General features: G+C 60.3%; 3 protein-coding genes across 3 annotated transcripts in view; all 3 read right to left on the reverse strand.

Moving 5' to 3' along the window:
- Window positions 1-778: 778 nt before the first annotated feature.
- TMEM82 (transmembrane protein 82) lies at window positions 779-4,783 on the reverse strand. The gene is made up of 6 exons (XM_011363499.2): window positions 4,635-4,783; window positions 4,423-4,495; window positions 4,041-4,215; window positions 3,002-3,419; window positions 1,500-1,687; window positions 779-1,222 (listed from the first exon to the last, which is right to left on the reverse strand). The coding sequence occupies exons 1-6, from the start codon at window positions 4,777-4,779 to the stop codon at window positions 1,133-1,135; spliced, it is 1,089 nt and encodes a 362-aa protein (XP_011361801.2). The 5' UTR covers window positions 4,780-4,783; the 3' UTR covers window positions 779-1,132.
- Window positions 4,784-5,398: 615 nt separating this feature from the next.
- SLC25A34 (solute carrier family 25 member 34) lies at window positions 5,399-10,702 on the reverse strand. Its single transcript, XM_011363501.2, has 6 exons — window positions 10,417-10,702; window positions 8,810-9,987; window positions 8,147-8,212; window positions 7,904-8,056; window positions 7,441-7,575; window positions 5,399-6,810 (listed from the first exon to the last, which is right to left on the reverse strand). Exons 2-6 carry the CDS (start codon window positions 9,227-9,229, stop codon window positions 6,628-6,630), a joined length of 957 nt encoding a protein of 318 aa, XP_011361803.2. The 5' UTR covers window positions 9,230-9,987; window positions 10,417-10,702; the 3' UTR covers window positions 5,399-6,627.
- A 139-nt stretch (window positions 10,703-10,841) lies between these two features.
- The window catches only part of PLEKHM2 (pleckstrin homology and RUN domain containing M2), a 33,064-nt gene continuing 18,009 nt past the window's right edge, over window positions 10,842-25,896 (reverse strand). Inside the window, exons 2-19 of the mRNA XM_011363612.2 lie at window positions 25,859-25,892; window positions 25,194-25,293; window positions 24,579-24,666; window positions 23,568-23,754; window positions 22,257-22,316; window positions 19,087-19,315; window positions 17,156-17,983; window positions 16,755-16,824; window positions 16,514-16,604; window positions 16,200-16,264; window positions 15,764-15,852; window positions 15,041-15,173; window positions 14,626-14,816; window positions 14,137-14,202; window positions 13,043-13,202; window positions 12,554-12,733; window positions 12,356-12,472; window positions 10,842-11,855 (exon numbers count right to left, since the gene is read on the reverse strand). Of these exons, the coding sequence (XP_011361914.1) occupies window positions 11,721-11,855; window positions 12,356-12,472; window positions 12,554-12,733; window positions 13,043-13,202; window positions 14,137-14,202; window positions 14,626-14,816; window positions 15,041-15,173; window positions 15,764-15,852; window positions 16,200-16,264; window positions 16,514-16,604; window positions 16,755-16,824; window positions 17,156-17,983; window positions 19,087-19,315; window positions 22,257-22,316; window positions 23,568-23,754; window positions 24,579-24,666; window positions 25,194-25,293; window positions 25,859-25,892 (2,823 nt within the window). The 3' untranslated portion in view covers window positions 10,842-11,720. The remainder of the gene's footprint in view (window positions 11,856-12,355; window positions 12,473-12,553; window positions 12,734-13,042; window positions 13,203-14,136; window positions 14,203-14,625; window positions 14,817-15,040; window positions 15,174-15,763; window positions 15,853-16,199; window positions 16,265-16,513; window positions 16,605-16,754; window positions 16,825-17,155; window positions 17,984-19,086; window positions 19,316-22,256; window positions 22,317-23,567; window positions 23,755-24,578; window positions 24,667-25,193; window positions 25,294-25,858; window positions 25,893-25,896) is intronic.

Here is a 25,896-nt window from a genome sequence, read left to right on the forward strand (position 1 = left end):
CAGAACCTCATTCCAGAACGTGCCAGGCACGGACCTGCCATATTTTTCATGCCCATCTCTGTTAGTTTCCCTGGCCCTGATTCTTCAACGAGAAGAGGGTAGCAGGGAGCATGCAAAGCACTTGAGCTCTGGGGTTATGCCACCTGAATTCAAACTCTGACTTTGCACCTAACTAGCTGTGTGCCCTTGAATAAGTTGCTTAACCTCTCTGAGCCTCGGTTCCTGAATCTGTAAAAGGGCATAATAGTACGTACCTCTTGGGGCTGATGTCAGAATGAAATGAGATCATAAAAACGCTTGGCCCAGTGGCCAGCACATGGTAGGTACCCGAACCATGGCAGTTTTCTGACAGGGCAGAGAGGGGCGGTGGCTTACCCGAGGGCGCATAGCAGGTAAGCAGAGCTGGTACCCAGCTTTTTCTCATACACTCGATGGCCTCCTGGAGCTGGGCCCTGCAGGGAAAGCAGGCTGAGCCGGCTGAGATTGGAAGCATCCTCATCTTAGACAAGTCAGGGGCGGGCGGGGCAGGGTTCCCACGAGCACCAATAGAGGCCTTTTCAGCATCGTCTTCCCTTCAGCTGTTTCTCAGCCGAGAATGGTACAGGACTGGGCACTGTCCACCCAGGACTACAAGTGTCTATCCCGCCACACCCGTCACCTCCTCAGTCACCTCGATATTAAACTCCTGCCACGTATTTCCAGAGCCTGCCCCACCCAGAGGGCCGTTTGGTCTCAGAAAAGCCTCTTTCCTCTCTGCGTATTCAGGATTCCACGCACAGGCTGAGAAAACCATCTTTATTGTTCGTGGAGAGGGCAAGGGAGGCCAGTATGGTGCGGGGCATTCTGAGGACGCCTTTCTCCCCCATCTCCATCTCCCCGCCAAGGCAGGTCTGAGAGGGCTGTGTGTCCACTGCCCACCCTGAGAAAAAGAAGAATCACCCCAAGGGCTTCTAGGTGCCCCCACTTCTGAGGGCCAACCCTTCCCTCCATCATGGGGGGTCTCCAGTGCCCGCCTCAAGTTCTAGGTGGGGGCCAACCCTGCCACGCTGCCTCCAGGCAGCATGCTGGGTTAAAGGCCTCCAGGTGAGCCCAGGTGGGCCTGAGATAGACTCTGAGTCCTTGCCGAGACAGGTCAGGAAGGGGCCGTCCCCTGGGGCTGGGCAGGTGCCGAGAGCTGGGGCTGGCTCGGAGCTGACACTGAAAGCCTCTGGGATGGAAAGTCCTGAGGGGAAGAGGGGAGGAAATGATGGAGGATACTGCCCAATTCTCCATCCCTGGGGGCGCCTCAGACCTCCATTTATCTAAGACCTTGTCATCTGCGGCCTCCCGGGCACAGGTCAAAGGTTAACACCAGGTGGGAGAGAGGATTCCAGCTCCCTCTGTCCCTCATCCTAAGAGTTTGCCCCAGCTCTTCTTAAACGTGGGCCTGTCAAGGCTCCCAGGGCTGTCTGGAGCAGGGTTTCAGGGTCCAGGGGGACGCATGGGGTGGGGGCGCCCACCTGTATCTGGCAAAGGTCGAGCAGAGTGCGGACACCCATTAGGCACCAGAGCTCGCCCAGCAGGGAGACGAGGACGCCCAGGAGGTCCAGCCAGCGGCCCACGGTCAGCAGCAGCACGAAGAGGCCGCCCATGCGCACCAGCACCGTCTGGACCTGGCTCTGCAGGCCAGGGCTCAGCCGCTGTTCCTCTGTGGGGACAGGGTGCCTGTCACCGCCTGCCCGCTGCTGCACCCGGGGCCCCAAACTCACATCCAGCTGGATGGAGGCCGGACCTCCCAGCTCCCTGACGCCCCTCCCCTGGGGCCAGGCTTCTCCCCTCGCAGCCCCTCTCCCTTCTCCCTCGCCCCACGCACACCCTCAGCAGCACTCCCACAGGGCAGCCGCCACGTCTGCCTCCCAGGCCTCACTGCCCACCCACAAGTGTCCCTCCCGCGGTCAGGACATAGCACGCCAGCCCTGAGCTGCGGCGGTCGGCCCGCCTCCCCTCGCCCGCACTCCCCAGTCTAATCCGTCAGTAAGTCCTGTCAGCTCTTTCTGACAAGCAGATCCCCACCCGAGTGCACCTCGCCACGCCGCTGCCCCACCCCATGCCAGCCACCCCCATTTCTCACGGCCATCTCCTCACGAGGCTCCTGACTTCTGCTCTTGACCCTACAGCTCAAGTGTCTGCTCAGCACTTAGTGACCTTCTAAACACACCAGCAAGATGAAATCATTCCTACGCTTGTGATCCTCCAGCATTTCCTGCTGCATTTGGAATAAACTGCAAACCGCTCATTTACCCTGCCTACAGGGTCCTGCCCGATGTGACCAGCGCCCGCTCACCAGCCCCATCTCATCCCTGACTTGTTCCGTTTGCTCATACCCCCAGCCGTCCCGGTTTCCTTGCTGTTCACCCAGCGTTCCAAGCCCATTCCCACCTCAGGGCCTTTGCACCTGCTGCTCTGGCTTCCTCGTCCTGCCACTTCTACCCCACCCCCACCCTGCTGCCAGGTGGCTCTCCCTAGAGTCCAGATCTGACCAGGTCACTCTCTCCTGCTTAAAACCCTGCCACGGGTTATCATCAGACGGCCCAGCCTGATTGGCGAGGGCTCCGCATCAGGCCCCTGCGACCCAGCCAGCTTCATCCCCTCCCTGTGCCCTCGGTGTGACAAATGCACTCAGCTTTTCTCAGTTGTTTGAGGCTGCCACGCTCTCTCGCGTCTGGGCTTTGGCATACAAAGCCCTCTGTCAGGGTCTCTTTTTCCCCTCACTTCTCAGGGGGCTCCTGCTTATCCTTCAAGGTCCACTTCTAGCACTATCTCCTCAGGGCTCCCACTGCACGCTGCACCTTCTCTGGGCTGTTCCACCGTGTGGCCTCTGCCACCAGGCTTGGCACTCTGGCATGGCAGGGGCAGGGCTGACTTGTCGGCCTCCCGGAGGTCTAGCACAGTGCTGGGCCTAGGTCAGGCAGTAGGATGTGAATGCCCAGCGAATGACCGGGCCCCTGCCTGCGGTCCTTACCCTGCATGTAGATGACCAGCAGGGTGTAGCAGATGGTGAGCGGTGTCCAGAAGCGCACAGCCTCTGAGGTGGTCAGAAAGTCCCGATTGATAAGGGCCACGGCTGCCAGGTTGCCCACAGCGAAGGCCATGGCCAGGGCGCGGCCCAGCAGCTTGGGGAGGCCACGTGCGCCGGCCAGCAGGCCCAGGCAGACCCCACAGTAGTCCTGGCTGCTATGCAGCTCGTACAGGTGGCAGACGTGGCGGCAGAGGCGCCGGGCGACCCTGCTGAGCAGTGCGGCCAGCCCGAGGCCCAGCAGCAGATTCAGCGTGCGGTGAGGGGCGTCCTCCTGCAGGAAGCTCAGGCCACAGGTCAGCCCGCAGCCCAGGGAGAACTGGCACAGCAGGTACAGCTGCAGCCTCTCAGTGCCCCGGGCGCCCTGGCCGAAGAGGGACCGTGTCGGTGGGGCTCAGGCCTCCCCTCACCACTGGGGCCCCAAGAGGGCTGCCAAGGTACAGACGCTCTAGTCTGTAGGAGGCTGGAGCCCGAAGGAACCCTGAGAATTGTTCCCCAAGAGGGAATACTGCCTGAGGTCAAGCCCTGATGGGGTCATTTCTTCTGGCTTAATTTCAAGCATGATTACGATTTGGGACTCATCTGCTTGCTGAAGGGTGGCAGCTCCGATCGAAGACCCGGGTTCAGAGCCTGACTCTGCTTCTTGTGGGTCGCTGACAACAAAGCACTAACTCTCTCTGAGCCTTGATTTCCTCACCTGTGCCATGGGGATCACACGAACCTTCACCCGCATGGTCGTGAGGGTAAGTGGGATGACGCACTCAAAATATCCCGAGCGTGGGAAGCTCCTGATACCCAGGGGCTGCCGCTAGCATCTTCATGGCCTCGGGCCGTGTCCACTCCGAGTGGAGACTTTGCCTGGGCGGTCACGACCTGCTCTCTAGTCTCAATCTTTCAGAAGGGGGGTGGTGTGGAGATGGGGTGCTCCAAGGGGGCCCAGTTTCCTGTGTTCTGGGGTGAACACCAGGGCCCAGGCCCGGCTCACCTTGCCCAGGGAGAGCAGCGTGGAGACGGCCCTGAGGGAGAACTCCAGCACCACCAGGGCGGCCACCCGGGTCCCCACGGCCGTCAGGATCAGGGCTAGGCCTGCCAGGTGCGCGGTCTCCAGCAAGGCCCACCGGGCCCGAAGCCGCTCCTTCTCCAGCCGCCGCTCGGGGTTGCTGTGGGGGCAGAGGGCATAGGCAGAGGGCATAGGCAGAGGGCTGGAACCACTATCCTGGGCCCTGGACGGGGTCCAGGCGCCCCTGGGCCACTGTCCTTGGCCGGCAGGGGGTCTCTTGCTCCCAGTCTCCCAAAGAGACCAGAGTCGCGGCTCAGAGCCCAGGGACCCAAAGGGGCTGGGAGTGGCCAGGGAGGTGAGCACTCACTTGGCACAGCTCACGAAGAAGTAAACCTTCAGGAGGCTGTTGAGGACGGAGACTCCGAAGGCCCCGATGAGGCCTGAGGGGCGGGAGGGAGGGAAGTGTGCTGGATAGGGTTGGAGGAGGGGCAGCCTAGGTGGTGGGAGAACCACGTGGGCAGGGTCCACCCTGCACTGCCTGGAACAGGTGCTGGGAGAGGGTGGGGAGGAGGCGCTCACCTTGAAGGAGGGAGTCGAGGAGGCTGGAGCCCCACTCGAGGGAGGAGAGGCCAGGGAGCCAGGAGGGGAGGGACGGCAGGGACAACATGGCTGCCGGGATCCAGCCCCAGCAGCGGCTAGGGCTGGGCTCCGGAGAGGCTGCCATGACGTCATGGGGCAAAGGTGTGAGGGGGGAGGAGGGGCCAAAAGCCCAGGGCAGGGAGGGGAAGGAGGGGAGGAGAGCCAAGAGCCTTAAACCTGCTGACTTCAGGATTAAGGGGCGTTGGGACCGACTGCTGCCCAGGTGTTCCTGTGGGGTGAAGGGGCATCTCTGGGACTGTCTCTGTCTCTGTCCCTGTTCAAATCTGGTGCCCGCTCTTCTTACTTTCCCTTAGGGCTTGCCACTCAGCGCCTTCGTGAAGTCCTGGGCCTTGTCTGTCATCCCCTAGCCTTAGGTCTGGGCTCCGCCCTCTCAGCCCAAGGTCTGGAAGGGGATGCCTATCCCCCCACCCACTGCTCTGGGATCCAGCTCTGGGCCCTCTCGGTCTCAGCCTCAGGAGGATACCGTGACCGCCCTCCCGTGTCCGTCCTCCCGTGTCCGCTAGGTGGCAGGCCTCCCCTGGGCCGGACGGGGTGGGGCTGGCCTACCAAATTCTTTTAGATCCTCCTCCTTTCCCAGACTAAGTAGAGAGCTGAAGGGCAGGGGTTCAGGGGTGGGGGAGACCGAGGCTGCCAGCAAAGGGGAGTCTTTGGAGTAAACAAAATAGAAAATTTTATTAGTTTGGAGTGTGTGGTTGGAGCGCTCCTGGGGAGCAGCCTTCCAAGACGTGGGGTGTGGCAGGAAAGGCAGCTCAGGTTGCTCGACCTGGGCCAGTCCTGTCCCTTCCAGGGACTCAGGTGTCCACCTCCGTAGAACAAAGCTCTGTGCAGTCCTCGGACACACCTGTGCGAGGAGTGTGGCTGCAGCTTGGAGAAAGGGCCAGGACAAGGACATCTAGCTCTGCTGCTCCTTGGGGGAGTCGCCTCCCTGCCCTGGGCCTCAGTATTCTCAGCTGAACCGCGAGCATCTCGAGGGGTCCCTTTCCGAACGGTCAGGAGGATCTGGCGGATGCCCGCAGATCAGGGCATCCAGGAGGGCCTCAGGAGGAGCCCTTAATCGATGCCATGGGCTGAATCATGTCTCTCCTCCACATCCATACGCTGAAGCCCTGACCCCCAGGGCCTCAGAATACGACTGTATTTGGAGATGGCGGTTCTTAAAGAGGTAATGAAATTAATGTGAGATCACTAGGGTGGGCCCTACTCCAATATGACTGGTGTCCTTATAAGAAGAGTGATTAGGGCACGGACACATGCAGAGGAACGTCCATGAGAGGCTTCAGAAGAAACCAACCCCGCTGGCACCTTGGTCTCGGACACCTAACCTCCAGAATTGTGAGAAAATAACTTAACATTATGTAAGCTGCCCAGTCCGAGGACTTTGTCACAGCCGCCACCGCAGACTAACTTAGACGTGACACTCTGGCCTCCCGGTGTACCCTGGCACCTCCCTCAGGGGCACTGCAGCCCCCACGGTCCTGGTCTTGCCGAGTCCCACAGTTCCAGGTTGGGCAGAACTGAGTCCCAGTCCTGCCTCTGCCACTTCGAAGCTGTGTGGCTTTGGTCAAAAACACTTCACCTTTCTGAGCCTCGACTTCCTCACCAGTAAAGAGGATTTTACCATCTCACGCGGTCGTCTGAGGACAAAGCGAGCTGATGCGTCAAAGTGACCCAGCTCACAGCGATGCTCTGGAGCGGGCATTATTACAATGAGTAAGGCTCTGAGACAAGGCGACCCCAGAGAAGGAAGGGAAGAGAACTTTCTGGAGAAGAGAGTGAGTGGAGCGGTGGGCCACAGGCCTGCGCTGACCAGCACTGTCCACACTTTCCCTGGGCCTGTGGCTGGCTCTGAGGTGGCATTCCCAGTTGGAGCAGGGCGCCAGGCTGCACCAGGATTCAGGGTGAGGGACGCTGCCTAGGTGTCCTGGTGCTGGCCCCGCATGGCCAGTTTCCGGAGCTCATCCCAGAAGAGCATGCTGAGGATGGTGTGGGGGCCCAGGCGCAGGTAGGCGGGGCCCAGACCCTTATAGAGCGCCAGAGGGCCCTCCTGCTGCCAGATCTTCACCAGGCAGTCAGCGAGGCCCCCATACAGCTGGCCCTGGGGACACACACGGGGTGGGCATCACATGTGGGGCCCTGGCTGGCACAACAGGTTCTGTTTGTGTGTAAAGGTCTCTGGGGCACATCAGAAAAGGCACTTCCCCCAGCTAGAAAGATGGCTCTTTAGGTTGCAAAATTAAAAAAGGGGTCTCTTCCTCTAGGCAGCCACAGTCCCATGCCAAGGGCTCAGCCTGGCTGGTGGCAAACAGATGGGTTTCCTCCCTAACTCTGCCTGTGGAGGGCACCTGTGTATCAGGCCATGATGTGCCAGTGCATGTGAGGGCTGGTGTGTGTCTATGAGGTCGTGAGGTCAGGCCTGGATTCCAGGTCAGGCTCCTCCACTTACCAGCTGGGTGACATCAGGCAAATTACTTGCTATCTCTGAGCCTCAGTTTCCTCATCAGGAAAATGAAAGTGGTTGTGAGGATGGAATAAAATCCGGCTGCAAAAGTGCTCAGCATGTGCCGGGGAGCGGGCGCTCAGCATGTGCCGGGGAGCGGGCGCTCAGCATATAGACTGAGCTAATGTGTTTGCGTGTATGTCACGTGTCTGTGTCTCTGGCTGTGTGTGTGTTGGGGGGCGGTGCTCTCCAGCTCCCTGCATCCTCACCACCTGGTCCCCTGCTCACCTTGCCAGCTCCATCCACAGGCTGATTGTATAGCCGAGTGCTGACCACATCGAAAGGGGTCATGACTGCAACCACAGCTACGCTGCTGATCATGCCTGCAGCCAGGGCCACCAGCCAGCTGTCCTCTGGGAGCCACTGTGGGAACGGTACAGGCTGCTGACACCTGCAGCTGCCCTCCACCTGGAGGCTGGAAGAGCTGGGGAAGGGGAGCAGACAGGGCCCCTCCCCATTCCCATATCTCCCCATCCCACATCTCCCCCTCAAGCTCCTTCACAGCTTCAGGGTTCACTGCTGACCCCCCATTCCTGCTGGACGCAATGCTTGCCTGTCACCACCCCCTGGGATGTGGGGGTCTAGCTGGAGATGTCAGACTGTGATTCAGACTCAGACAGGGAGAAAGGAGGCAGGTAGGCCTCCTCACTCCTGTGTTTCTGGGTGGGCGCAGGTGCCCCTGGCCCCTCACCTGTTGCTCCTGCACCCAGGCCTTGGCAGAGGCGAAGGTGGCCAGCTGGGCAGCTGAGCCGACCATGACTCGGGGCACAGCCCCACCCACACCCCTCCACAGCCCTGCCAGGCCTTGCTGCCGCCAGATGGTCTCCATGGCGCCCAGGATGCTCTGTGGGGAGAAGGCACAGGGTCACCGCGCAGCCCCTGCCAGCCCAGGAGCCCACCCAGCCTCAGGAGCCCTGGGAAGTGACAATCCCACCTGGTGGTGGTGCTGGTGCCCCACAGCCATCGCAGCCACTGTCTGGGCCTGCAGCTGCGTTTTGACCTGTGAAAGCAAAGGTGACAGAGGGCCTGGGGATGGAGCCCTGGGACAGCCTGGCTAAGCTCTGTGTGGAGGGCATCCCTCCCTGTGCCCTGACACCTGGACCTCCGTGAGCCCGCACCTGCAGCTTAGCGGGCGTGTGGAACAGGGTGGGGTGAGACTCTTGGGTCTGCACCTCACGTGACCTGGGGCAAGTTACTTAACCTTCTCCAGGCTGCCTGCTTAGCCTTGGAAAGCTGTCCTGAGGAGTAAGCCAGATGACAGTGGGGTGCTGCATCTTGCCTGTGACGCAGGGACCTGGCTCCACGGAAGCTTTACTCTTAACTTGCACAGGCCACATGAGTGACCACGTGGGTTTGAGCCAGCACATCCCCTGCTACCCTCTGCCCCTACTCTGGCTCAGGACCTGCAGGATGGGGACCCCAGGGGAGTGACGGCTGGGGCAAGGGGCAAATTCCAGGTCTGGGCTGGGATGTTCAGGAGAGCAGCCCCACCCAACCTACCCCACCCCACCTGTCCACTGAAACCAGCCGGGGAAGCTTCGGAGCCCCAGAGGGAACTGGGTCCCAGGGAGGTAGAGAGTGGAGACAAAGCACTCACCAAGTAAGCAGGGCTCCCTATGAAGGCTCCCAGTGCCCCAGCCACAGCACCTGCAACCACAGTGCCACCTGGCTGCTGGGTGAGGCCAGCCTGGCAGGCTAAGCTATAGCAGTAGAAGCGGACGCCGTTCATGAGGCCCTGGTAGAGGAGGCCGGCAGCCAGTCCCTTCTGCAGGCCACACAGCCCATCCGCACGGGCCACAGCAGCTACAGAGGCCACCAAGCCCCGGTAGGGCCGAGGGTAGGTGCCCGGGGCCCGCAGCTCCCCCTGCAGCTGCAGCCGAGTCTTCACCACCTCCAGAGGGTTGGTGAAGACACAGGCCAGACAACAGGCCGAGGCACCCAGCACTAGGTCCACAGCTGGGGCCACTGTTTCCATGTCCTCCATGCCAGAGGCCGGCTGTGTCCTGGTCAGGGGCATAGGCAGGGCCTCTGGGGTGTGCCACTTAGGCTGTCTGCACCCCCAAAAGGCCACAGGGCTGGGGATCAAGGAGGCCCGAGGCCATGTCTGGAGGGCAGGGGTCCGGCTGGGACAGGCCCGCAGCAGCTGCCAGGCAGCTATGGAGGTTCTGTCTCCAGAGTCCACCTGCTCAGCTCCGCTCTGTGCTGTGCGGGGGTGGGGGAGGCTGGGACACCCCCCCCCACACCCCGCCCTGCCCCGCCAGCTCTGACCAATCCCAGCTGCTTCTGTTTTCCACACCTCCTATCAGGGGCAGGGCCTGGACCCTGGGATCTGGGGGAAAGGTCACCTGGGACCTGAGGGAGGTTGGGGGCGGGGAGAAGGTGCCAATCAGCCCAGACACATCCTTCTGACCTTCCAGTTCTGCCCTCCCTCTATCCCTGGGGCAAAGGGCTGGTGCCCCTGCCCCGCCTCTGGCTCAGCCAGTCCTGCTGCAGCTCAGAGCTCCAGGAGGCTCCTGGTACAGTGCGCAGGCAACTCAGCAACGGCCTCGGTCCCTCCCCCGCCACATTTCATACTGATGTCTCCTTTCCTGGACTCAGTTTTCCCATCCGGCTCTCACAGTCTCTGGTCCCTCCGGTCAGTGAGGGCAGAGGCGGAGGACTGGTCCGGAACCCCAGGCTCTGCTAGTATGCGTGCCCCGGGCACGTCACTTCCTTTCTCTGAGCTTCGGTTTCTCCATTCGTAAAATGGGGACATCGGTACCCACTTCAGAGCTCCTTTGGAGGATTAGAGATGTATGAAGAACGTACCTACCACAGTGCTTCAGCCAATAAAGGGCGCTTCCCGCTTCTTTGAGGGCTCCAGGGAGATAGGAGATGGAAAAATAAGGACTGTTGTGTCTCAAGGGGTGACTAGTGGCTTTGGTCACTTACTTGGTAAGGACTTGCCCCCGAGTCCTACCCTCTTCCTGGTGGGAGCCCCTGACATGCAAATGGGCTTTCGTGCTTGGTGATAAGGGCCCTTCCACCCCTCGGCACCATGAGGAGCCAGGCTGCTCAGGCCGGGCCAGCACCACCCTGCCCACCTTGGCCTCTATCCTCAGCACAGCTCTCTCCTGCCAGGGCCACCCTGAATCACCCATGTCCCAGTCAAAATCAGAAGCAGCGCCCTGCCTTGAACTCTGCCTCTGGAGCCTCCACACCCACCTCTTCCTGTGTGAGGCCCTGGAAGGCCAGGTGCCGAGCGGCTTGAGGGCCTCAGAGCTCAGCAAGAGGCCTTGCGAACAGCCTGAAATCGCTGTTTATCCCGAGCGGCCTGCATTTACCCCCAATGCTGGGGAGGCTGGGGAGGTGGCAGCTCCATGCCCTAGCAGGGGAGACATGCCCCCGGACTAGAGTGGCCTCTGCCCTGGTCGCTGCAGGAAACAGGAGGGAGGGCAAAGATCAGGCCAAGAAACTCTGGAGCCTGGTTTCTCCAGATGGCGAGGGCCGCAGGGCATCTGGTTCCCAGTGTGGGCACAGGGCAGCTGATGGAACATTTGCAGGATGAAGAAAGAAGGGCCAAGGGGCCTGAGAAGAGGGGTTGGAGGCCCCCCACCTCCACCCTGGTCAAAAAGGGCCAGTGACAAGTCTTGGCAATATAACATGTCTATTTATTTTAAAAAACACAACCCAGACCACCTAATTCCTTCCCCCAGAAGGCCCCTGACAAGCTCTTGGGAAGGCTCTGGCTCCAGCCAAGCAGGGGACAGTCAGGAGGCACCGATGTGGACACCGGGCTGGCGGGCTGCACTCCTCTGCCAGGGCTCCTCCCTCCCCTCTGCTCCCCGTGAAAGGAGACGGCCTGATTCCTGGGTCCCTGGGCACTGCCAGATTCGGGGAGAGGCAGGAGAAGGGGGCCATGGACATGCAGGGCCTCCTGGCGGCCAGGGAGGGCCAGCCTGGCCTCCAGCCCCCGGCCCGGGCCCTGGGAGGTGGGCAGAGGAGTGCTGGGGTCTGGAGTTAGCGAGGACGTGCACTGAGACAGTGTCCCAGCTCCCCGCTCAGCCAGGTGAATGTTCAAAAACGAACAAGGGAGGCTGGGCACCCGGGGCCCCGCGGTGGCCTGAGCCTCTGCCCAGGCCCCTGGCGCAGGGGAGGGAGAGAGGACTCCTGCTCCCCTCAGAGCTGGTATTCCCATCAGCATCTCGTCAAGACGGCGTGCGCTGAGCCGGGGGTCCAGGGGAGGAGGCCGTGCAACCACAGAGCCCATAGGGCTCGGACCCTCTGTCCCTGTGCTTCCCAGTGCCCACCTGCCCAGCACAATGCTCCCATTCTGAGCACCCATTCTGGATCCCTGGGAGGGGACAGACGCTGTTTCAAGCCCCACTCGGTGGTTCTGCTGCCTGGGGCGGGAGTGGGCTGTGGAATGGGGATGGGAGCCTGGCCCCGAGCAGCACGATGACAGTGAGGACAGTGTGTGCTGCCTGGCGTGCCGCCTCGCCTGCCCCAGGACGCCAGCCAGCTCTGCCTCAGCACCAGGGGTCCCGGGAGGCTCTGCCTCGGCAGAGGCTGTCGCTGCGCTGCCAGGCGCTGTGGATGAGGCTCAGGGCGTCCTCGAACTTCTTGTTGGAGGCTTCGTGAATGGCCTTGTGAGGGAGGTCCACCTGCGTGGGGGCGTGCAGAGACCCCGTGAGGGCCATGGGCTCCCTCTGCACCAGGTGGAGCCCATCCGGGATCTATGTCCACGCCGCACGATTCTCCTGCCCTTCAAGGAGGGGCTGCAGCTGACGACGGGGTGATGCTCCAAGCCTCCTCCGTCCAAAGAGGGCCCGAGCTGTCAGGCGGGCCCCACACGGCAGGCCCTGCACTCCAGTGAGCTCCACCCCAGAACGGCTCTCTGCCTCGGCCCACTGTGGGCACGTAACGTGTGCTTTCTGACTGGAACCAAGGTCAGGAATGGCATTTCTCGGGTCCCGCTTTTAGCTTTAGTCTCAGACTCACTGCAGGACAGGGCTTCCCTTTGACCCTAAATGTTCATGTCTGCCCTGGAGCTACAGGTACAGAGCTGTCCCCAGGCGTCCAACTCCTGCCTTGGTCTGTGCCACACAGGGCTCTATTCCCTAGGGAATGGCTCTACTCCACAGGGCCCTGGGCGGCTGAGTACCTGATAGATGGTTTTCCACCCAGAGTTCAGTGCAGACAGGAATCGGTCCAGTTCAGATGTACAGCTCAGGTAGATGACCCAGGGTGGGAGGGGCTGCTGGCTGTCCCGGGAGAACTCCTGCGGAGAGCCGGGGCCCGGGTGAGCGGACACCGCGCTCCTTCCTGGGGGCCTGCCTCCGGCACCCCCCACCCAGCTCACCAAGACACAGTACTCCCGGTCCGGTTCTGTGGAGACGGCGCTGATGTCGGCCAGCTCAGCTGTGCCCAGGGAGCGGAAGAAGCTGGTCTGGCAATCCTCATGGCACGTGAAGAGGCGGTCATCGGTGATCACCAGGCAGCAGGGGATGCAGGGGCTGGGAGTTACCCCCTGGGGGATGACCTGCATTCGCAAAAGAGCAAGGAGAGGCAAGCTGGGGCCAGGCCGGGGCTGGTCTGCACCAGAACTCCCCATTCTAGGGGCCCAGCCAGAGGTCAGGCAGGCTCCGCCCACCTCAGGAGTACAAGTGGGGAGGGGGTGACAGAGCGTCCGGGCCACAGGTGGCCCTGAGCTCCAGGGTCTGCTCCTGGGCTGTCCCATAGAAGTTCCCTATCTTGGTCCTCACAGGTCGCTCCATGACTGACATGGGTTTGGGGAAGGGGGCCGGGATGGGGTCAGGAGGCCAGGCGAGCGGAGGCAGGGGGAGCTCACCCCCTTGGACACAGCCTGGCAGAGGTGTTGCATCCAGTCGGCCATCTCAGCCTCGCTATCGGCGCTCAGCTCCAGGCAGGGCCGGTCAGCAAGGATGACCTGGAAGGCGTGGGGCCGATCCGTGGTGTTGGACCGCCGACAGCCACCGCACTGCTCCCCCCTGGGCCAGAGGAGGAGGGGTGAAACAGGAGCGAGGAGGCAGGGGTGGCACGGGTGGGAGCCCCTCGGCGTGGCTCAAGGCGTGTGGACACAGGGCCTGCCCCACAGTCCCACGGGCTGGAGGACACTGGAAGGTGGTCCAGACTCCTCTAGCTCTCAGGAGAGGCTTAAAGCTGCTGGGCAGCCCCACTCCATTCCGTGTATCACCTTTTACATCCACAATCGCCAAGATTCTTCTAGATACTTAAACATGGCCAGGTGAGGGGTGAGAATCAGGTCTTAGCTCTCAGAACCAGTGCACACCATTCACATTCCCCCATAGGCCGATGCTTTCTCCAAATATGTGTGTGTCCATCTTCCCCTGAGGTCAGGAGCCTCCCAGGCCTGCCATGCCGTCACACTGGGGGACTGCCTCCCCGTCAGACTGGGGGACCGCCTCCCCGTCAGACTGGGGGACCACCTCCCCTATCACACTGGGGGACTGCCTCTCCGTCAGACTGGGGGACTGCCTCCCCGTCACACTGGGGGACTGCCTCCCCGTCAGACTGGGGGACTGCCTCCCCTATCACACTGGGGGACCGCCTCCCCGTCAGACTGGGGGACCGCCTCCCCGTCACACTGGGGGACCGCCTCCCCGTCACACTGGACCCTTTATAGGCCAGCATGGCTCCTCTTGCTTTCCTGAGAGGAAGCCTCCCTTCCTCCCCTCCTTTGAGTTCCTGTAGCCCTCACAGCTCGGCAGGACACGGGGCACTGGTCAGGGCTGCTGGATGGCATGGGACTGAGGGGGGCAGGCTGAACTGACAAAAGGGAGAACCAGCTCAAGCTGGGGAGAAGGGGAGCCCTGGGCCCCAGGCTCAGCCAGAGCTCCTTGACCTTCAGGCAGCGATGCAGGACCCCAACACCCGCCCAGCCCCATCGCCGGGGACACTCACCCCATGTTCACCGAGAGCAGGGGTGTGACATCGGTGCGGTCGGGGTACTGGTAGAGGATCCCGTTGCTGCAGGGCACGACATGTAGGGGTGAGGCCTGTCCCCAAAACTGGGGGCCAGGCAGAGCCCAGATCCCTGGGACTCCCCACAAGTTGGGGCCTTGAACCCCAGAGGCCGGGGACCTGTCTTCAGTGGCAGGGGGGCGAGGAAGGGACTGCAGAGGGGCAGCAGGGAGCACTGCTCCCTCGGCACACTGGGGACAGCTCGGTGCAGCCCCAGGCCAGGTCTTCGCCTGAGGCATTCGAGGCGGGCTTCCTCGGGTCCCACAGAGGCTGGCTTTACAGAGAAGCCCTAATATCCTGGGATATGTCTACTCCAAAGCCCTGTGGAGGAGGGAGCTACCCCCGCTTTGGGCCTTTCTCTCTGCTGGGGCCCTGACAGCCCAACAACCTCAGGGCAGAGCCTGAGGCTGGAGCTGCGGGGAGTCCCACCTGAGTACCACGAAGCAAGTCTTCCAGTGCTCCTTGCCCAGGTAGGAGGTGCCTGCCTTGTAATGCAGCATGCCTTCTTTGGTGATGACACCCTCGGGGGCTGAGCAGTGGCAGGGAACAGGGCCCAGGGACTCGTCCATGGGGTCCTCCCAGTGCACAAGCCCGTAGAAGCGCACAGTAACAGCGGTCGCCTGGGGAGGGGGCAGCGGACAGAGCAGTGAGGTCTGGGCCAGCACCAGGAGTGGCCACTGAGAGAGTGAGGACACGCCCCAAATGGGGAGGGAGGCAGGATCGGGGACAGGAAGGTCCCTCCCAGGTGGGTGATGGAGAAATGCCAAAGACATCTCTTTGTACCTCCTGACCCTAACGCCAGGGCTGGTGTCTCGGGGACGCCCCCTCCTCCCGGGGTTCTTACTTCACGCTTAGATTCCTGAGCCACAAATTTGGCCAGTGCCAGCTTCTCCATGGTGGCATCAGTCAGGATGCTGGGGTATGGTGGTTCTCGACAGCCTTTGATCATGGCTGACTTCAAAGAAGCCAAGAAGAATCTGCACAGGGAGTGGAGTTTGCTGTCAGAGGCCTGGGGGGCCCCCACCCCTCAAAAAGATGAGGCTTATTGTTGAGGGCTTCTCTCCCACAGGGGTGACAGAAACTTGGGGGAGGGACCTGGCTGGAACCGGAGCTTAGGGCAGTGGGCAGGGCAACGATGGGGTAGCAGTCCGTGGTCATCCAATGGTGACTTGGAAAAGGTCTAACCATTCCCAATGGCCAAGGGGTCTTGGGCGGTGACAGTGAGGTAAGACAAACCAAGGGGGCACGTTGGAGTCGTACAACAATGTGATCTCATCACACACAGTTTTCGTAGGGACGCACATGGGGGGCCATGCCGGCGCCCACCAGCATGGCTTGTGCTTTCTTTCCTGTTGGGTAACTCATGCCAGAGCCCTTCCTCTCTGCAGGTCACCTGGGTTGACCACAGGTCAATTGTCCAGTGTCTGTTCACTTCCCTGCCTTTCTGACTAGATTGTAGGCTCCAGAGAGAGCATCTCTGTCCCCACTTCCCACGCTCCACCCCCAAGGGCGGGGAGTCCAGGGCACGGCCGCGCCAGTTCAGCGGAAGGTAGAGAGTGTCACTTACTCAGCCAGGGCCACGTCAGCCGTGTCCAGCAGGAACTGCTTCCTGCGGTTGGTGCACACCAGCCTCACCGTCTGCTGGTCCAGGCCCACCTGCCAGAAACCACACCCTCGTATGAACACAGGGCTTGGCCACTGCCTGGCAGAAGAGGCAGCCACAGCCAGATTGAGGGCTGGCTGGGGAGGGAGGGAGACCACCCTGAGGTCGCCAAGGGACCCTGGCATGAGTTAGGGAGAGGTGGTCAGAAATATGGCGGACGAAGAGGCGCCTTCAAGCTTGGTTCTTATGCTCAGCATCACGTACAGAAGCTGCTCAGAGATGAGCTGGCGCCCACCCTGGGGGCTGTGGCAGGGGACATGCCTTGCTCCGCAGCTCTGAGGGTGGGTGACCTGAGGAGCCACGCCCCGCAGCAAACACCAACTGCAGAGCCTCAACTCACCGACACGTAGTCAAGTTCATTGTAAGAAACGGCCTCTTCCACCAGGTATGGCTTCTCTGTGGCCCCTGAGAGAGGAGAACCAATGTCTAGCACCTGCGGTGGCCTCTTTTCGCGGGCCCTGCCCCACTTTCTAAGACCCGGCCCCTCTCTGAGAAGACCCGGCTGTGCCCTGCGAGCTGCAATGATGGGGGAGGAAGACACGGAAGGGCTCACGCCTTAGGGCCGCTGGGACTGCTGACATTTCACCGCCACATGCCAGGCAGTTGAGAGACCCTAGGAGTGTGGGGCGCTTGGGGAAAGGGGGTGGCAGGCACCTTTCCGGAGCAGGTAGACATAGCAGTCAGTGAGCAGCACGTACAGCAGCTGCAGGGTGCCCTCCATGTGCCCCGTGCTCATCCGGATCATCTGCAAGGTCCAAGCAGACAGGTCAGGTACTGCAGCCCCGCCCTCGGTGGTCTGCTTACCCCGCCCCCCCCAGGCTCAGCCCACCCGGCCCCGCCCATCTGCCCGCCCAGCTGTGCTGCCCTTGCTCATTCTCTGCCTCCCAGGGCTTACTCTGAAGAGCTGCTCCTCGTTTTCCCGAAACACATGGATCATCAGCAGGAGTAAGTGGTTGTTGTCTACTCTGTGGAAGGGACAAGTGTGGGAGGAGAGAGGTGTCAGGCTGGGCAGGGGTAGGAGACGTGAAACAGGCACAGAAAGGTCATCCACGCACCCTGAGGTGATACGGGCACCCAGAGGAGGTTCAGGCACCCAGAGGCAACCCGGTTGCAGTGGCCCTGCCCCAAGCCAGGAATGAAAACGAGGGAGGGGAGGGTCACACGCCTTCCTACCTCCTAGCCCAGGCCAGAGTTCCCAGGAGTCATGTTTAGCTTATTTGGAGGACAGACACCCAATGTCCCCTGCTTCAGGGACTGGCAGAGTCTCACATGAGCGGCATGGCCAGCCTTGCTCACCTGAACTCCGCCGAGTGGGTCATCTCAGAAGGGCTCCCCTGTCCCTCCTCCACCCCAGAGTCCTCAGCGCTGCTCAGACACGGGCTGGGCTGGTCTCGCTTGAGCTGGCAAAGAGCCTCCTGGGTCCCAGGCTCTGGCTCAGGCACAGGCCCCTCAATGACCAGGGGCAACTGGGTCTCCAGTTCCTGGGTCTCTGGCTCCCGAGCCTCCCCCGAGCTGTCCCTTAAGGGCCGAGGCGCCTGTTCCTCTCCGCCTCCTGCTCCCTCTTCTTGGCCAGCAGCCGCAGGGCCACCAGGAACATGCAGCGGTTGGCCAGGCCCTGCAGGGTCATGGTCGCTGCCACCTGATGTAACAGTGCTTGGACTCTCGACGGTAAAGCGGTAGAAGTCCATGGGGGCTGGAAGCCCCTCACTAAAGTCACAAAATGGTGGCCTCTCCGGGGGACCCCCCGGAGAGCCGGTCCGAAAGGAGTGGTCTGAGGGCTCGACGTGGGGGCACCAGGTGCGGGGGTCCAGCTGCCCGTTGAGCTGGTCGATGACCTTGCTCAGGGGCTGCCCCACGCGCTCCATGGAGGTGTCTTTCATCTCGGGGATGAGCAGGCCCATCTGGCTGGGCTCCGAGCGCTCGCTGCTCTTGGCGGTGCTGCTGGGCCCCTCGCCCTCCTCCTGGGTGTCTGGCGAGGCCCGCCCAAGGCCTGCGCTGCTGACATGGCTGTCACCATCGCCCCTCCTGGCACCGGCATGCTGGGCAGAGGCTGGGTGAAGTGGACTTGCTTCCTCATCCGATCTGGCCTTCTTCTTCTTGCCAGTTTTCTTTTTCTTGGTGACCCTGGGACAGCAGTGATGGGGAGAAATGAACATCCGAGCACCACGGCAGTGAGGGAAATGAGATGGGCGGGGGCGAAAGAGGTGGCATGTGACCTCTGAGGGCACGGCCAGAGCTTCGACGGTCCGGGACGGTGCTGGGTATGAGGCCCTGCGCTGGGGACAGCCATGGCTCGGGGCCCGAGGTATCCCCCACGGCTGGCAGGAGCAGGGACCGGCCTGGGGAGGCACGGATGGCAGTGGCCAGAGGCGCCCCTGCACAGGTCCTACAATTCCAGCTGGCTGTGCTAGGGAACAACAGGCACTGGGTCAGACCAGTGGCCCCTCCACCCAGCCCTCCCCTCAGGATGTGAGCAATGACCTTGAGCCGACCTTGCTTCCCACCAGGTGTCGCTGAGGACAGTGCGACCAGAAATGCACTCGAAGTCTTTGGGGCTCAGACTCCTGGTATGCACGCCTGGGAGTGGGCCTGACTAAGCGACCTGGGTCTGAGCGGCCCCGCCTGAGGGAGTGGGGGCGTCCTGGCTCTGTTCACGGGGCGGTGGTGGACCGGCCAGCAGCCTCGGGGAGGCTTGACGTGCACATATTCTCGCTCGGGGTGGACAGTTTCGAGAGCGGGAGCCAGGGGAGGTCAGGGCGCTCAGCAGGCTCTGGGCCGAGGGTTCCCCAACTTGTCATCCACCTCCTCCTTCCCTTCAATGTCCCTGTCGATGTGACAAGCACACTTTTCCTTGAATGAGCCATGCTGAACTAGAATTAGAACAAATCTCAGAAATTGTGCATTGACGTCTAAGAACTCCCTTGGAAAGGGGTCCAGTCTGAAAGTGCTTTCTGGTCCTGGACGGACTGGACAAATGCCCCAGCAGCCGGGGCATGGACCCAGAAGCCAGCTGCAGCTGTTGCCTGTGTCCCCTGACTTCTGGGCTTGGGCCCGCCGTTTCCTCTTGCTCGAAGTACTACCAAGCGGGCGGGCGGGGGGGCAGTCTCCAGCAAGATGCCCAACTGCCCTCAAGGGGGTCCCAGTCTGCGGGGACTAAAAAGCGATGCTGGGAATAGACAAGATGGACACCAGGGTGTCCACCCAACCCTCCCCGCCCCTCTGCTGACCTGATGACTTCGAGCTCTGTGCAGGTGTCTGACAAGTCCAGAGCCTGGGACTCCGCCTTCTCCTGAGAGGTGGTGTGCACAGGGGTGGTGTCTGAGGACGACACGGTCTCTGCCTGGTCCTCATTGAAGGGGTTGTGGCGCTGGGTGGGACTCTTGGTGGAAGCCTTGCTGCTGGTCAGGTCTGAGGCAGTGGAGCGGGGGCCACTGACAGTGTCAGTGAAGTCTCCGTCTGGGAGGACAAGAAACAGGAGACAGCCCATCAGACCCCATCTGGGGATCCCAGGTCCCCAAAGCATGCCTTATCTCATAAGGAAGGCAGGTGAGCTCCTTCCAGGGAAATCTGACTGGGGTGGCCATTTCAAGAGCAGAAGCCCCAACCCGACAGGACATGGGATTTGTGCTTTAAGAGCCGCTTGGAGGGGACCACCGTCCTCACTGCCATAGTCGCCACCATCAGGAGCCCTCGAGCTGTGGCGATTTGGCCAAATTTGAGTTAAGAGCTCCAGGCTGAAGCCCCTCAGGGGTGGTGGCCCTGATGCCAGAAGAGGAGATGGGCCGCACACCCCTCTGGTGCGCCTTAGAGCCAACCATCAGAGGATGTTAGAGGGTACCCGGCAGCCCCTTTAGCACCATGAGGCACTGGCAGGGCCAGGATACCCTGACGGGTCCCCAACAGAGGCAGATAAAAAGAAACAAAAGAGAGAACGGAAATCAGAGAAAATGAGGGGTGAAGGGCAGAGGCTGAGAGCATAGGACACGGAGCCCAAGGGGTGAGGAGCGTGGGGAAGGTCGGAGAGAAGGAGCCAGAGCACAAGAGAGAGAACGAGATGCGGAGGGGACGAGAAAGGTGTGCCGAGTGGCTGCTCCTCAGCAGGTGCCTCGTGGGCCCTTCAGAGGCTGCTTCCCTCCCTGACACCCTGTCTGCACACTCTAGGGGTTAAGACCAGTGCCCCTTTAAGGGATGTGCCGAGAACTTGGTTTCATTCAAGCCTCAGCTTGCCTCCTGGTCCTGGCTCCACGCTGCGGACAAGGAGGGTGGAGGGTACTGCTGCCCCTCCAGAGTGGAGCTGGTTTACCCCAGCCATCCACCCCAGGTCACTGGAACGGGACGTGGAGAGGAAAAGCACACGGGGCACTTATCTGGTGGCAGATGGGAGCCACCAAAGCAGAGAATTGAAGCCTGGCTGGTGGAGCAGCCTGGATGAGGGTTAATGGCGAGGGACATATGGCTGTTCTCGCTCCATTAGCCAGTGTACACACATCTTGCTGGCCATCATCTGCCCAGGAGACATGGCAAGCCTGCTTCCTACCCTCAGCCTCACCTGGAAGAGCCCAGCTGCCATCAAGTTCTTAGTGGATCTTGGAAACCACTGGCAGCTGTCTGCTAAGCCAGCATATCATCCATATTTTTTAAAAAGTACATTGTCTTTTAATATAAGAATAGAGGAGGAGGCTAGAAGCAATTGCCAACTCTGTCTGTGAAAAACCCTAGCAACATGTAAGACTTTCTTCTGATGTCCTGGGACCACAGAGCCTGAGTTCTCAGACGCAGAAAACCTTGCCCTTCCGTCTCCAAGAAGCTTCCCGCAAAGCCCATGTGTTCTGGTTCCAGCCCTGGAGATCTGCAGTTGCTCACGGGAGGAGTCCGAGAGGTGAGGGAACAGACTGCCGGACGCGGTGTGGGTCAAGGCCGGGGTACCCACCAGTCCTGTAAGTGAGCCAAGGACTATGCAACAGCCACCCCATCCCCGCCCTGGGACTCGGAGTTTGGAGCTGCCCCCACGTCTGGCTCTCCTCAGGTCTGAGTCCAAGACCGAGGCTCACGGGGTGAGCGGCCAGAGCACGCTCTGGGAACTCAGGAAAGCAGACCCCTGCTGGGTCAAATCTCGCCCTGCCCTGGAGCCCGGCCCGAGCAAGCAGTGCAACTGGGCTGTTAGTCCCCAGGGCACAGGGAGCTCCACAGGGCTGCAGAGCACGGCCAGGCCCTGCTCGTCAAGTGACCACAACAGGCAGCAAGTAGCTGGGGGAGGGGAGGCTGTTAGTGGTTAGAATCAGAGGGGCACATGTCAATGACCAGCAGGTGTGCTGCAAGCAGAAGCCGACAGGATCAATGATGTCACGATGGAATTCTGGACGGCAAGCTAATCTTAACTAAAACGGGGGATTCTTCCACGCTACCCGCTTGGCCAGATGACACAAATTATTTTTCTCAATGCTGTATCTTATTTCCCTCAAACTTAAGTCATTTCATATGCATGTTACTTGGGAAAAGATCATCTGCCACCCCTTACTTAGAGATCACTGCTCTAACGAGGGGCCAGCTCTGGGACAGTGGGGAAAGCGCCTCGTCCCTCCGCCTCAGAGGCTGGCCTTCCCCCGCAAGTGGCCCACAGAGCAAGAGGCTCAGATTTAAGGAGGAAGCGTTAACCTTCTCAGAAACACGCCCTATGTTTTGAGTAATCATGGGAATGTGGGGAATAGCTTCATACATTTTCACAAGCCCAGAAGTGGGGTGAGAGGGTAGGAAAATACCCAAGCATTGCTGCCACCTAGTGGACACGGTGGGACGGTGGACAGATTTTATTTCAATATGCCGCAAGAAGAGTCAGAGAATCTCCCTATAGGAAGTTTCAGCTGTGCATGGGCAATTTCTCCCATCTGGACCTCAGCCTCTTTCAAAAAATATCCAAGAGGAAGTCATTAAGAATGGACTGAAGGAATGAAGCCCTCTGCCTTTGCTTCTTGATGCTCCTGACACAGGAGCTCATCTGACCTACAGGAGCTTACAACTGACATGTTCAAAAGGCATCGCCTTCCAGACAAGTCGGGCCACCAGTGCCTCACAAGTCGGCAGTTCCCTAGGCACATCTGGTGCCTCGATAGGCATCAGAATCGGGAAGGGTGATCTGTGTCCCTGAAAAGCAGTCACTCAGTGACTCTGCATGGCCACTGCACACAGGCAGGAGTCCTGCCCTTGGGAGAGGGAATTTGTCTAGGGCTAAAGGTCAAGTTCTCCTACTGCAGAATTCCATCTATTAGAACACCAAACTTGTCTTTATTATGATCATTGACGTTATTATAAATAAGGAGCTGATTTTGAGTCATGCAGCAAGCTTGGCATGGAAACGTCGCAAAACAGGAAAAGAGGGTGATAGTGGACTCTGTCCCACCTTCCCAGTCTGTGCTGGGTACAGACGGCACTGCTGGAAACACATCTCCAAAATCATAATCTACAAAAACGAGGGACAAAACTGGAGATTAGAAACAGGCAGTGGAAGGACAGGGAGGGTGGGGACAACACGAGAGAGGAAAAATTAAACTTTCTGCATTTTATCTCACCGCCTCAGGGGAACTTATTAGGATGCCCGCTGCCTCAGCTCAGCCCTGGCCCAGGAGCCGCTGACCAGCTAGAACGACGTCCGAGGGCAGGGAAGCTGGTTCTGGCAGAGGAGAACGGGGCCCCACCGCACCTGACCTTTTCTCTCCCTTCTTTCGCTCTGCACCTAGCAGCCGAGAGGAGGTGGGCTCAGGGGGACACCTCCGTCCAGGGACATTCTGGCTGCTCCTTCGAGGCCCGTCCCTCTGCTTCCTCAGGCAGCCCCTGAGCCCAACCCCAGGAGACCGAGCCGCTCGCTGTCTTCTGCAAGTCCGACGAGCCACGCAAGCCGAGCTGACTGCTAGTCCGACCGACCCCGAGCGTAACTGTCCTCCCCCCAGGACGTGACCCATGGGCATGATGAGAAATAAAGAAAAAGGTCAAGGTTTCAATGCTAATGCAGTTCTAGGGAGCTCAGGGGCTGAACCTGTGCTTGGATTCCCTCCCCTGGGGGCAAGGCGGGGTGCAGTAATGAGGAGACCTGGTTTCCCCGTGGGATGAAGGTGGGGAAAGAGCCCAGTTTTGTGAATGAACACAGAGGCCTAAGGTTTGAAAAATGTTGGATCAAGACAACAAAATGACCTACAGACGTGATGACGTTCTTTTTGTCTTTGATGCAACGGATGCAATCATCATTGACACGTTAGGGACTCGGAAATCGGACGGACTCGAGAGGCACGGGGGCAGGGCTTCCCCTAAACTTTGCACCCATCTGGCTCTTGTCCCTTCCTTAGTGTCTTTCTGCCTAGAATCATGGGACAACCTCCCCACCACAGGCCACGCTCACCCCTGCTCCAGTAGGAAGAGTTTCCAGGTCACGCTTTCCTTGATAGAACCCCCACCCCCCCCGGCATGTGACTATAGCTTCTGGAAAAGGGTCTAACGTTCATAAGATCTTTTGATTTTTTTTGTCCCCAGAATCAGCTTAGCCATCACAGGGACTCGGAGGAAATGCATTTACGGGGAACAGCCAACCCTGCTTAACTTCACATTTCAACCACCAGACCAAAACCAGCCAAGAAGGACATCACCCGGCCCTGCGTTAGTGGCTCCAGAATCAGTGTCATGGCCGAGGCGTGGCTCCTCTGTGCCCCGGGCCACTTACCCTCACTGGAGGGGGCAATTGCGCTGTCGTCCCACTCCAGGTTAGTGGAGGTGACGGAGTTGAAGGAGTTGAGGGACAGGCTGTCCGAGCCATGGACCGAGCTGGGCAGGCGGTCCTCGAAGTCCAGCAGGTACTGAGGTTTGTAGTAGTCGGGCATGTAGGGGGCCAGGTCTAAGTAAGGGGCGTCCTGAGGAGAGAGGGGAGGAGGCGGCTTCGGGTAGTGGGAGGCCTGGGAGGGGGGGGATGGATCTGCCTGCCGTCCCCTCCCCCACCCGGTTTTTCTGTGGGAAATCAATGGGCTAATGGTGCTAAACTCAGCAACGAGCTGCTAAAAAGAGTAAGGTGAACAGCAGAGACGCCAGAACCCAACTGTGCCTGTGGACCCCTCCTCGACTTCTTTTACTGGGGGAGTTGCTCGTTTCCCCCAATTCTTACTACTTTGCAGTAGCCAGGTTCCTTTTTCAGTCTGTGCTGATGGGACAGGGGCCTAGGAATTGGGCGATTTGGTCAGATGGGGCAGCTGCAGCCACCTTGACGTGTCTGCTCTAGGGCCCCTTGGGCTCGTCCGGGGCCAGCACCTTATTTCCCTAGAGTGTGAGAGGGCAGGAGGCCGGGACGCACGGGGCTGGTGACACTCCCAGGGCCCCAGGGGGCACTGGATGGACCGTCCCTGTCAAACGCTCACTGTCAAACGCTCACGTCCTAATGTCCAGGAGAGCACTTCAGTGCTGAGATACCCCAGGCAGTGTGGCTTTTCTCCAAGTTGGCACAGAGATTGGAAGGAATCAGCTGAACCAGGAATCCTGCCCTTAATTTAAACCAAGAGAGAACTGCCCTCCACTCGCTCCCACTGCTCGGACCCTGACCCTTCCCTCACCCGAATAAAACACTGCGCTGCTCAGGCCCAGTCACGCCCGACCGGCTCCCTGAGCAAGACCCCGAAAATGAAACGCTGTGCCCACCCCACACACTCCTCCGTCTCCACACACAGCGAGAGCCATGGTGTCTCACCAGATCGAGGTCGAATCGGATGAACTCCAGCCCAGACACCAAGGTCAGGAAGAGAGTCAGGTGATCATGGCTGCAGACCAGGGCGTTCCTGTGACACGCGAGGGGACGGTGGTGGCTTGGGGGCTGGTTGCCAGCTTGGCCCTACCTCATCAACAAGCCTGCGGTGTTGAAATCTGACAGGTGACATCCTCACTCCCTGGAGGGCGCCCAGCTCGATGCAGCCTTCACCCACCCCGCTCTGGCATTCTCTTCCTGGGTTTGGAGCCACACGACACTTTACCGCTAGTGTCTTCAGATATTGGCTGGCTGCGTAAGGCCCACCTGGCTCTCGGCAACTGCTATGAATACTCTGCTCCTGCAGCCACCCCAGCAAAGGCTGAACATTCTAGCGAGATCTGAGGCCTGGGTAGAGGATCAGGCAGAGGCAGAGCACCAAACTGCTAAGCAGGCAAGGCCCTAATGGCCCTTTGACCATCACTGACACGTCCTCGGTATGCAAGGCTGGGCCAGGCCTCTGATGTGGAACCCTGTGCTGTCTGCGTGTGACACGAGTCTTTGGGACGAGGCTCAAGGCGAGCTCTGGGGCTACGTGAGACAGACCGTGCGGACACTCACTTGACATAGTACTTATGCAGCAGGCCCAGGTTCTCCTGGAACAGCCGCAGGTAGCTCTCCAGGGAGTTCTCATTGAGGGCCAGGTACAGCCAGGCCCGGCCTGCAAAGGAGGGCAGGAGTAACTGGAAGGAAGTCCTGGTGGGTGCTGGCTTTGTTTGCCAGGCAGGGCCACAAAGGGAAGAAGGAAGGGCTGAGGGGACCACATGCTCTGATGGTCTTGTCTCTTACTGGAGTGCCAGAGCCCCTGAAATTGTTATTTTCCCAGTCAGACCCTAGCCTGCTGCTGGCCAGGAAGCTCTGGTAAAGAGGGCAGATTGCCAGTTTTGGATGGGTAGAGAAACGCAAGGATTCTGCATGATCCTGTAGGCTAACGCTGATCCTCGCTCAGGGACAGAAGCGAGCCTCCTCACTAAGTGCTCGGGCTGGGATTCGATAGAAGTCTGGTTCTCTTCAGCATCTCACTCCCCTTGACCCCGTCCACAATGCTCCAACCAACTGCCATATGCAGGGAGAAGAGAGGCCTCATGGAGGGCACCGGCATTTAAATGCCCCTCTGCCTCTGGAGGCCCAAAAGTAATCAGTCTCCCGGGGCTGACCCTGAGCCCAGGGCTCCCCGCAGGGAGGGTGGAGCTGGCTTTTCCCAGCGCCAGCCGGGTACTACTCACTGCGCCCCAGGTTGGTGGTCACGTGCTGCAGCACCTCG

The sequence above is a fragment of the Pteropus vampyrus genome, unplaced genomic scaffold (assembly GCF_000151845.1).
Source record: "Pteropus vampyrus isolate Shadow unplaced genomic scaffold, Pvam_2.0 Scaffold86, whole genome shotgun sequence".
In the NCBI taxonomy this organism is placed as follows: domain Eukaryota; kingdom Metazoa; phylum Chordata; class Mammalia; order Chiroptera; family Pteropodidae; genus Pteropus; species Pteropus vampyrus.

Bases quoted from the DNA above. Each gene is read 5' to 3' on its own strand.
- TMEM82 (XM_011363499.2), bottom strand. From the start codon at position 4,779: ATGGCAGCCTCTCCGGAGCCCAGCCCTAGCCGCTGCTGGGGCTGGATC. The intron at 4,216-4,422 runs GTGAGTGCTCAC...CTGCCCCCACAG, and splicing joins TTCTTCGTGAGCTGTGCCAA to CAACCCCGAGCGGCGGCTGG. The intron at 3,420-4,040 runs GTGAGCCGGGCC...CTCTTCGGCCAG, and splicing joins CGCTGCTCTCCCTGGGCAAG to GGCGCCCGGGGCACTGAGAG.
- SLC25A34 (XM_011363501.2), bottom strand. From the start codon at position 9,229: ATGCCCCTGACCAGGACACAGCCGGCCTCTGGCATGGAGGACATGGAA. The intron at 8,057-8,146 runs GTGGGATTGTCA...TTCTCCCCACAG, and splicing joins GGCACCAGCACCACCACCAG to AGCATCCTGGGCGCCATGGA. The intron at 7,576-7,903 runs GTGAGGGGCCAG...CCGTTCCCACAG, and splicing joins CCTGGGTGCAGGAGCAACAG to TGGCTCCCAGAGGACAGCTG.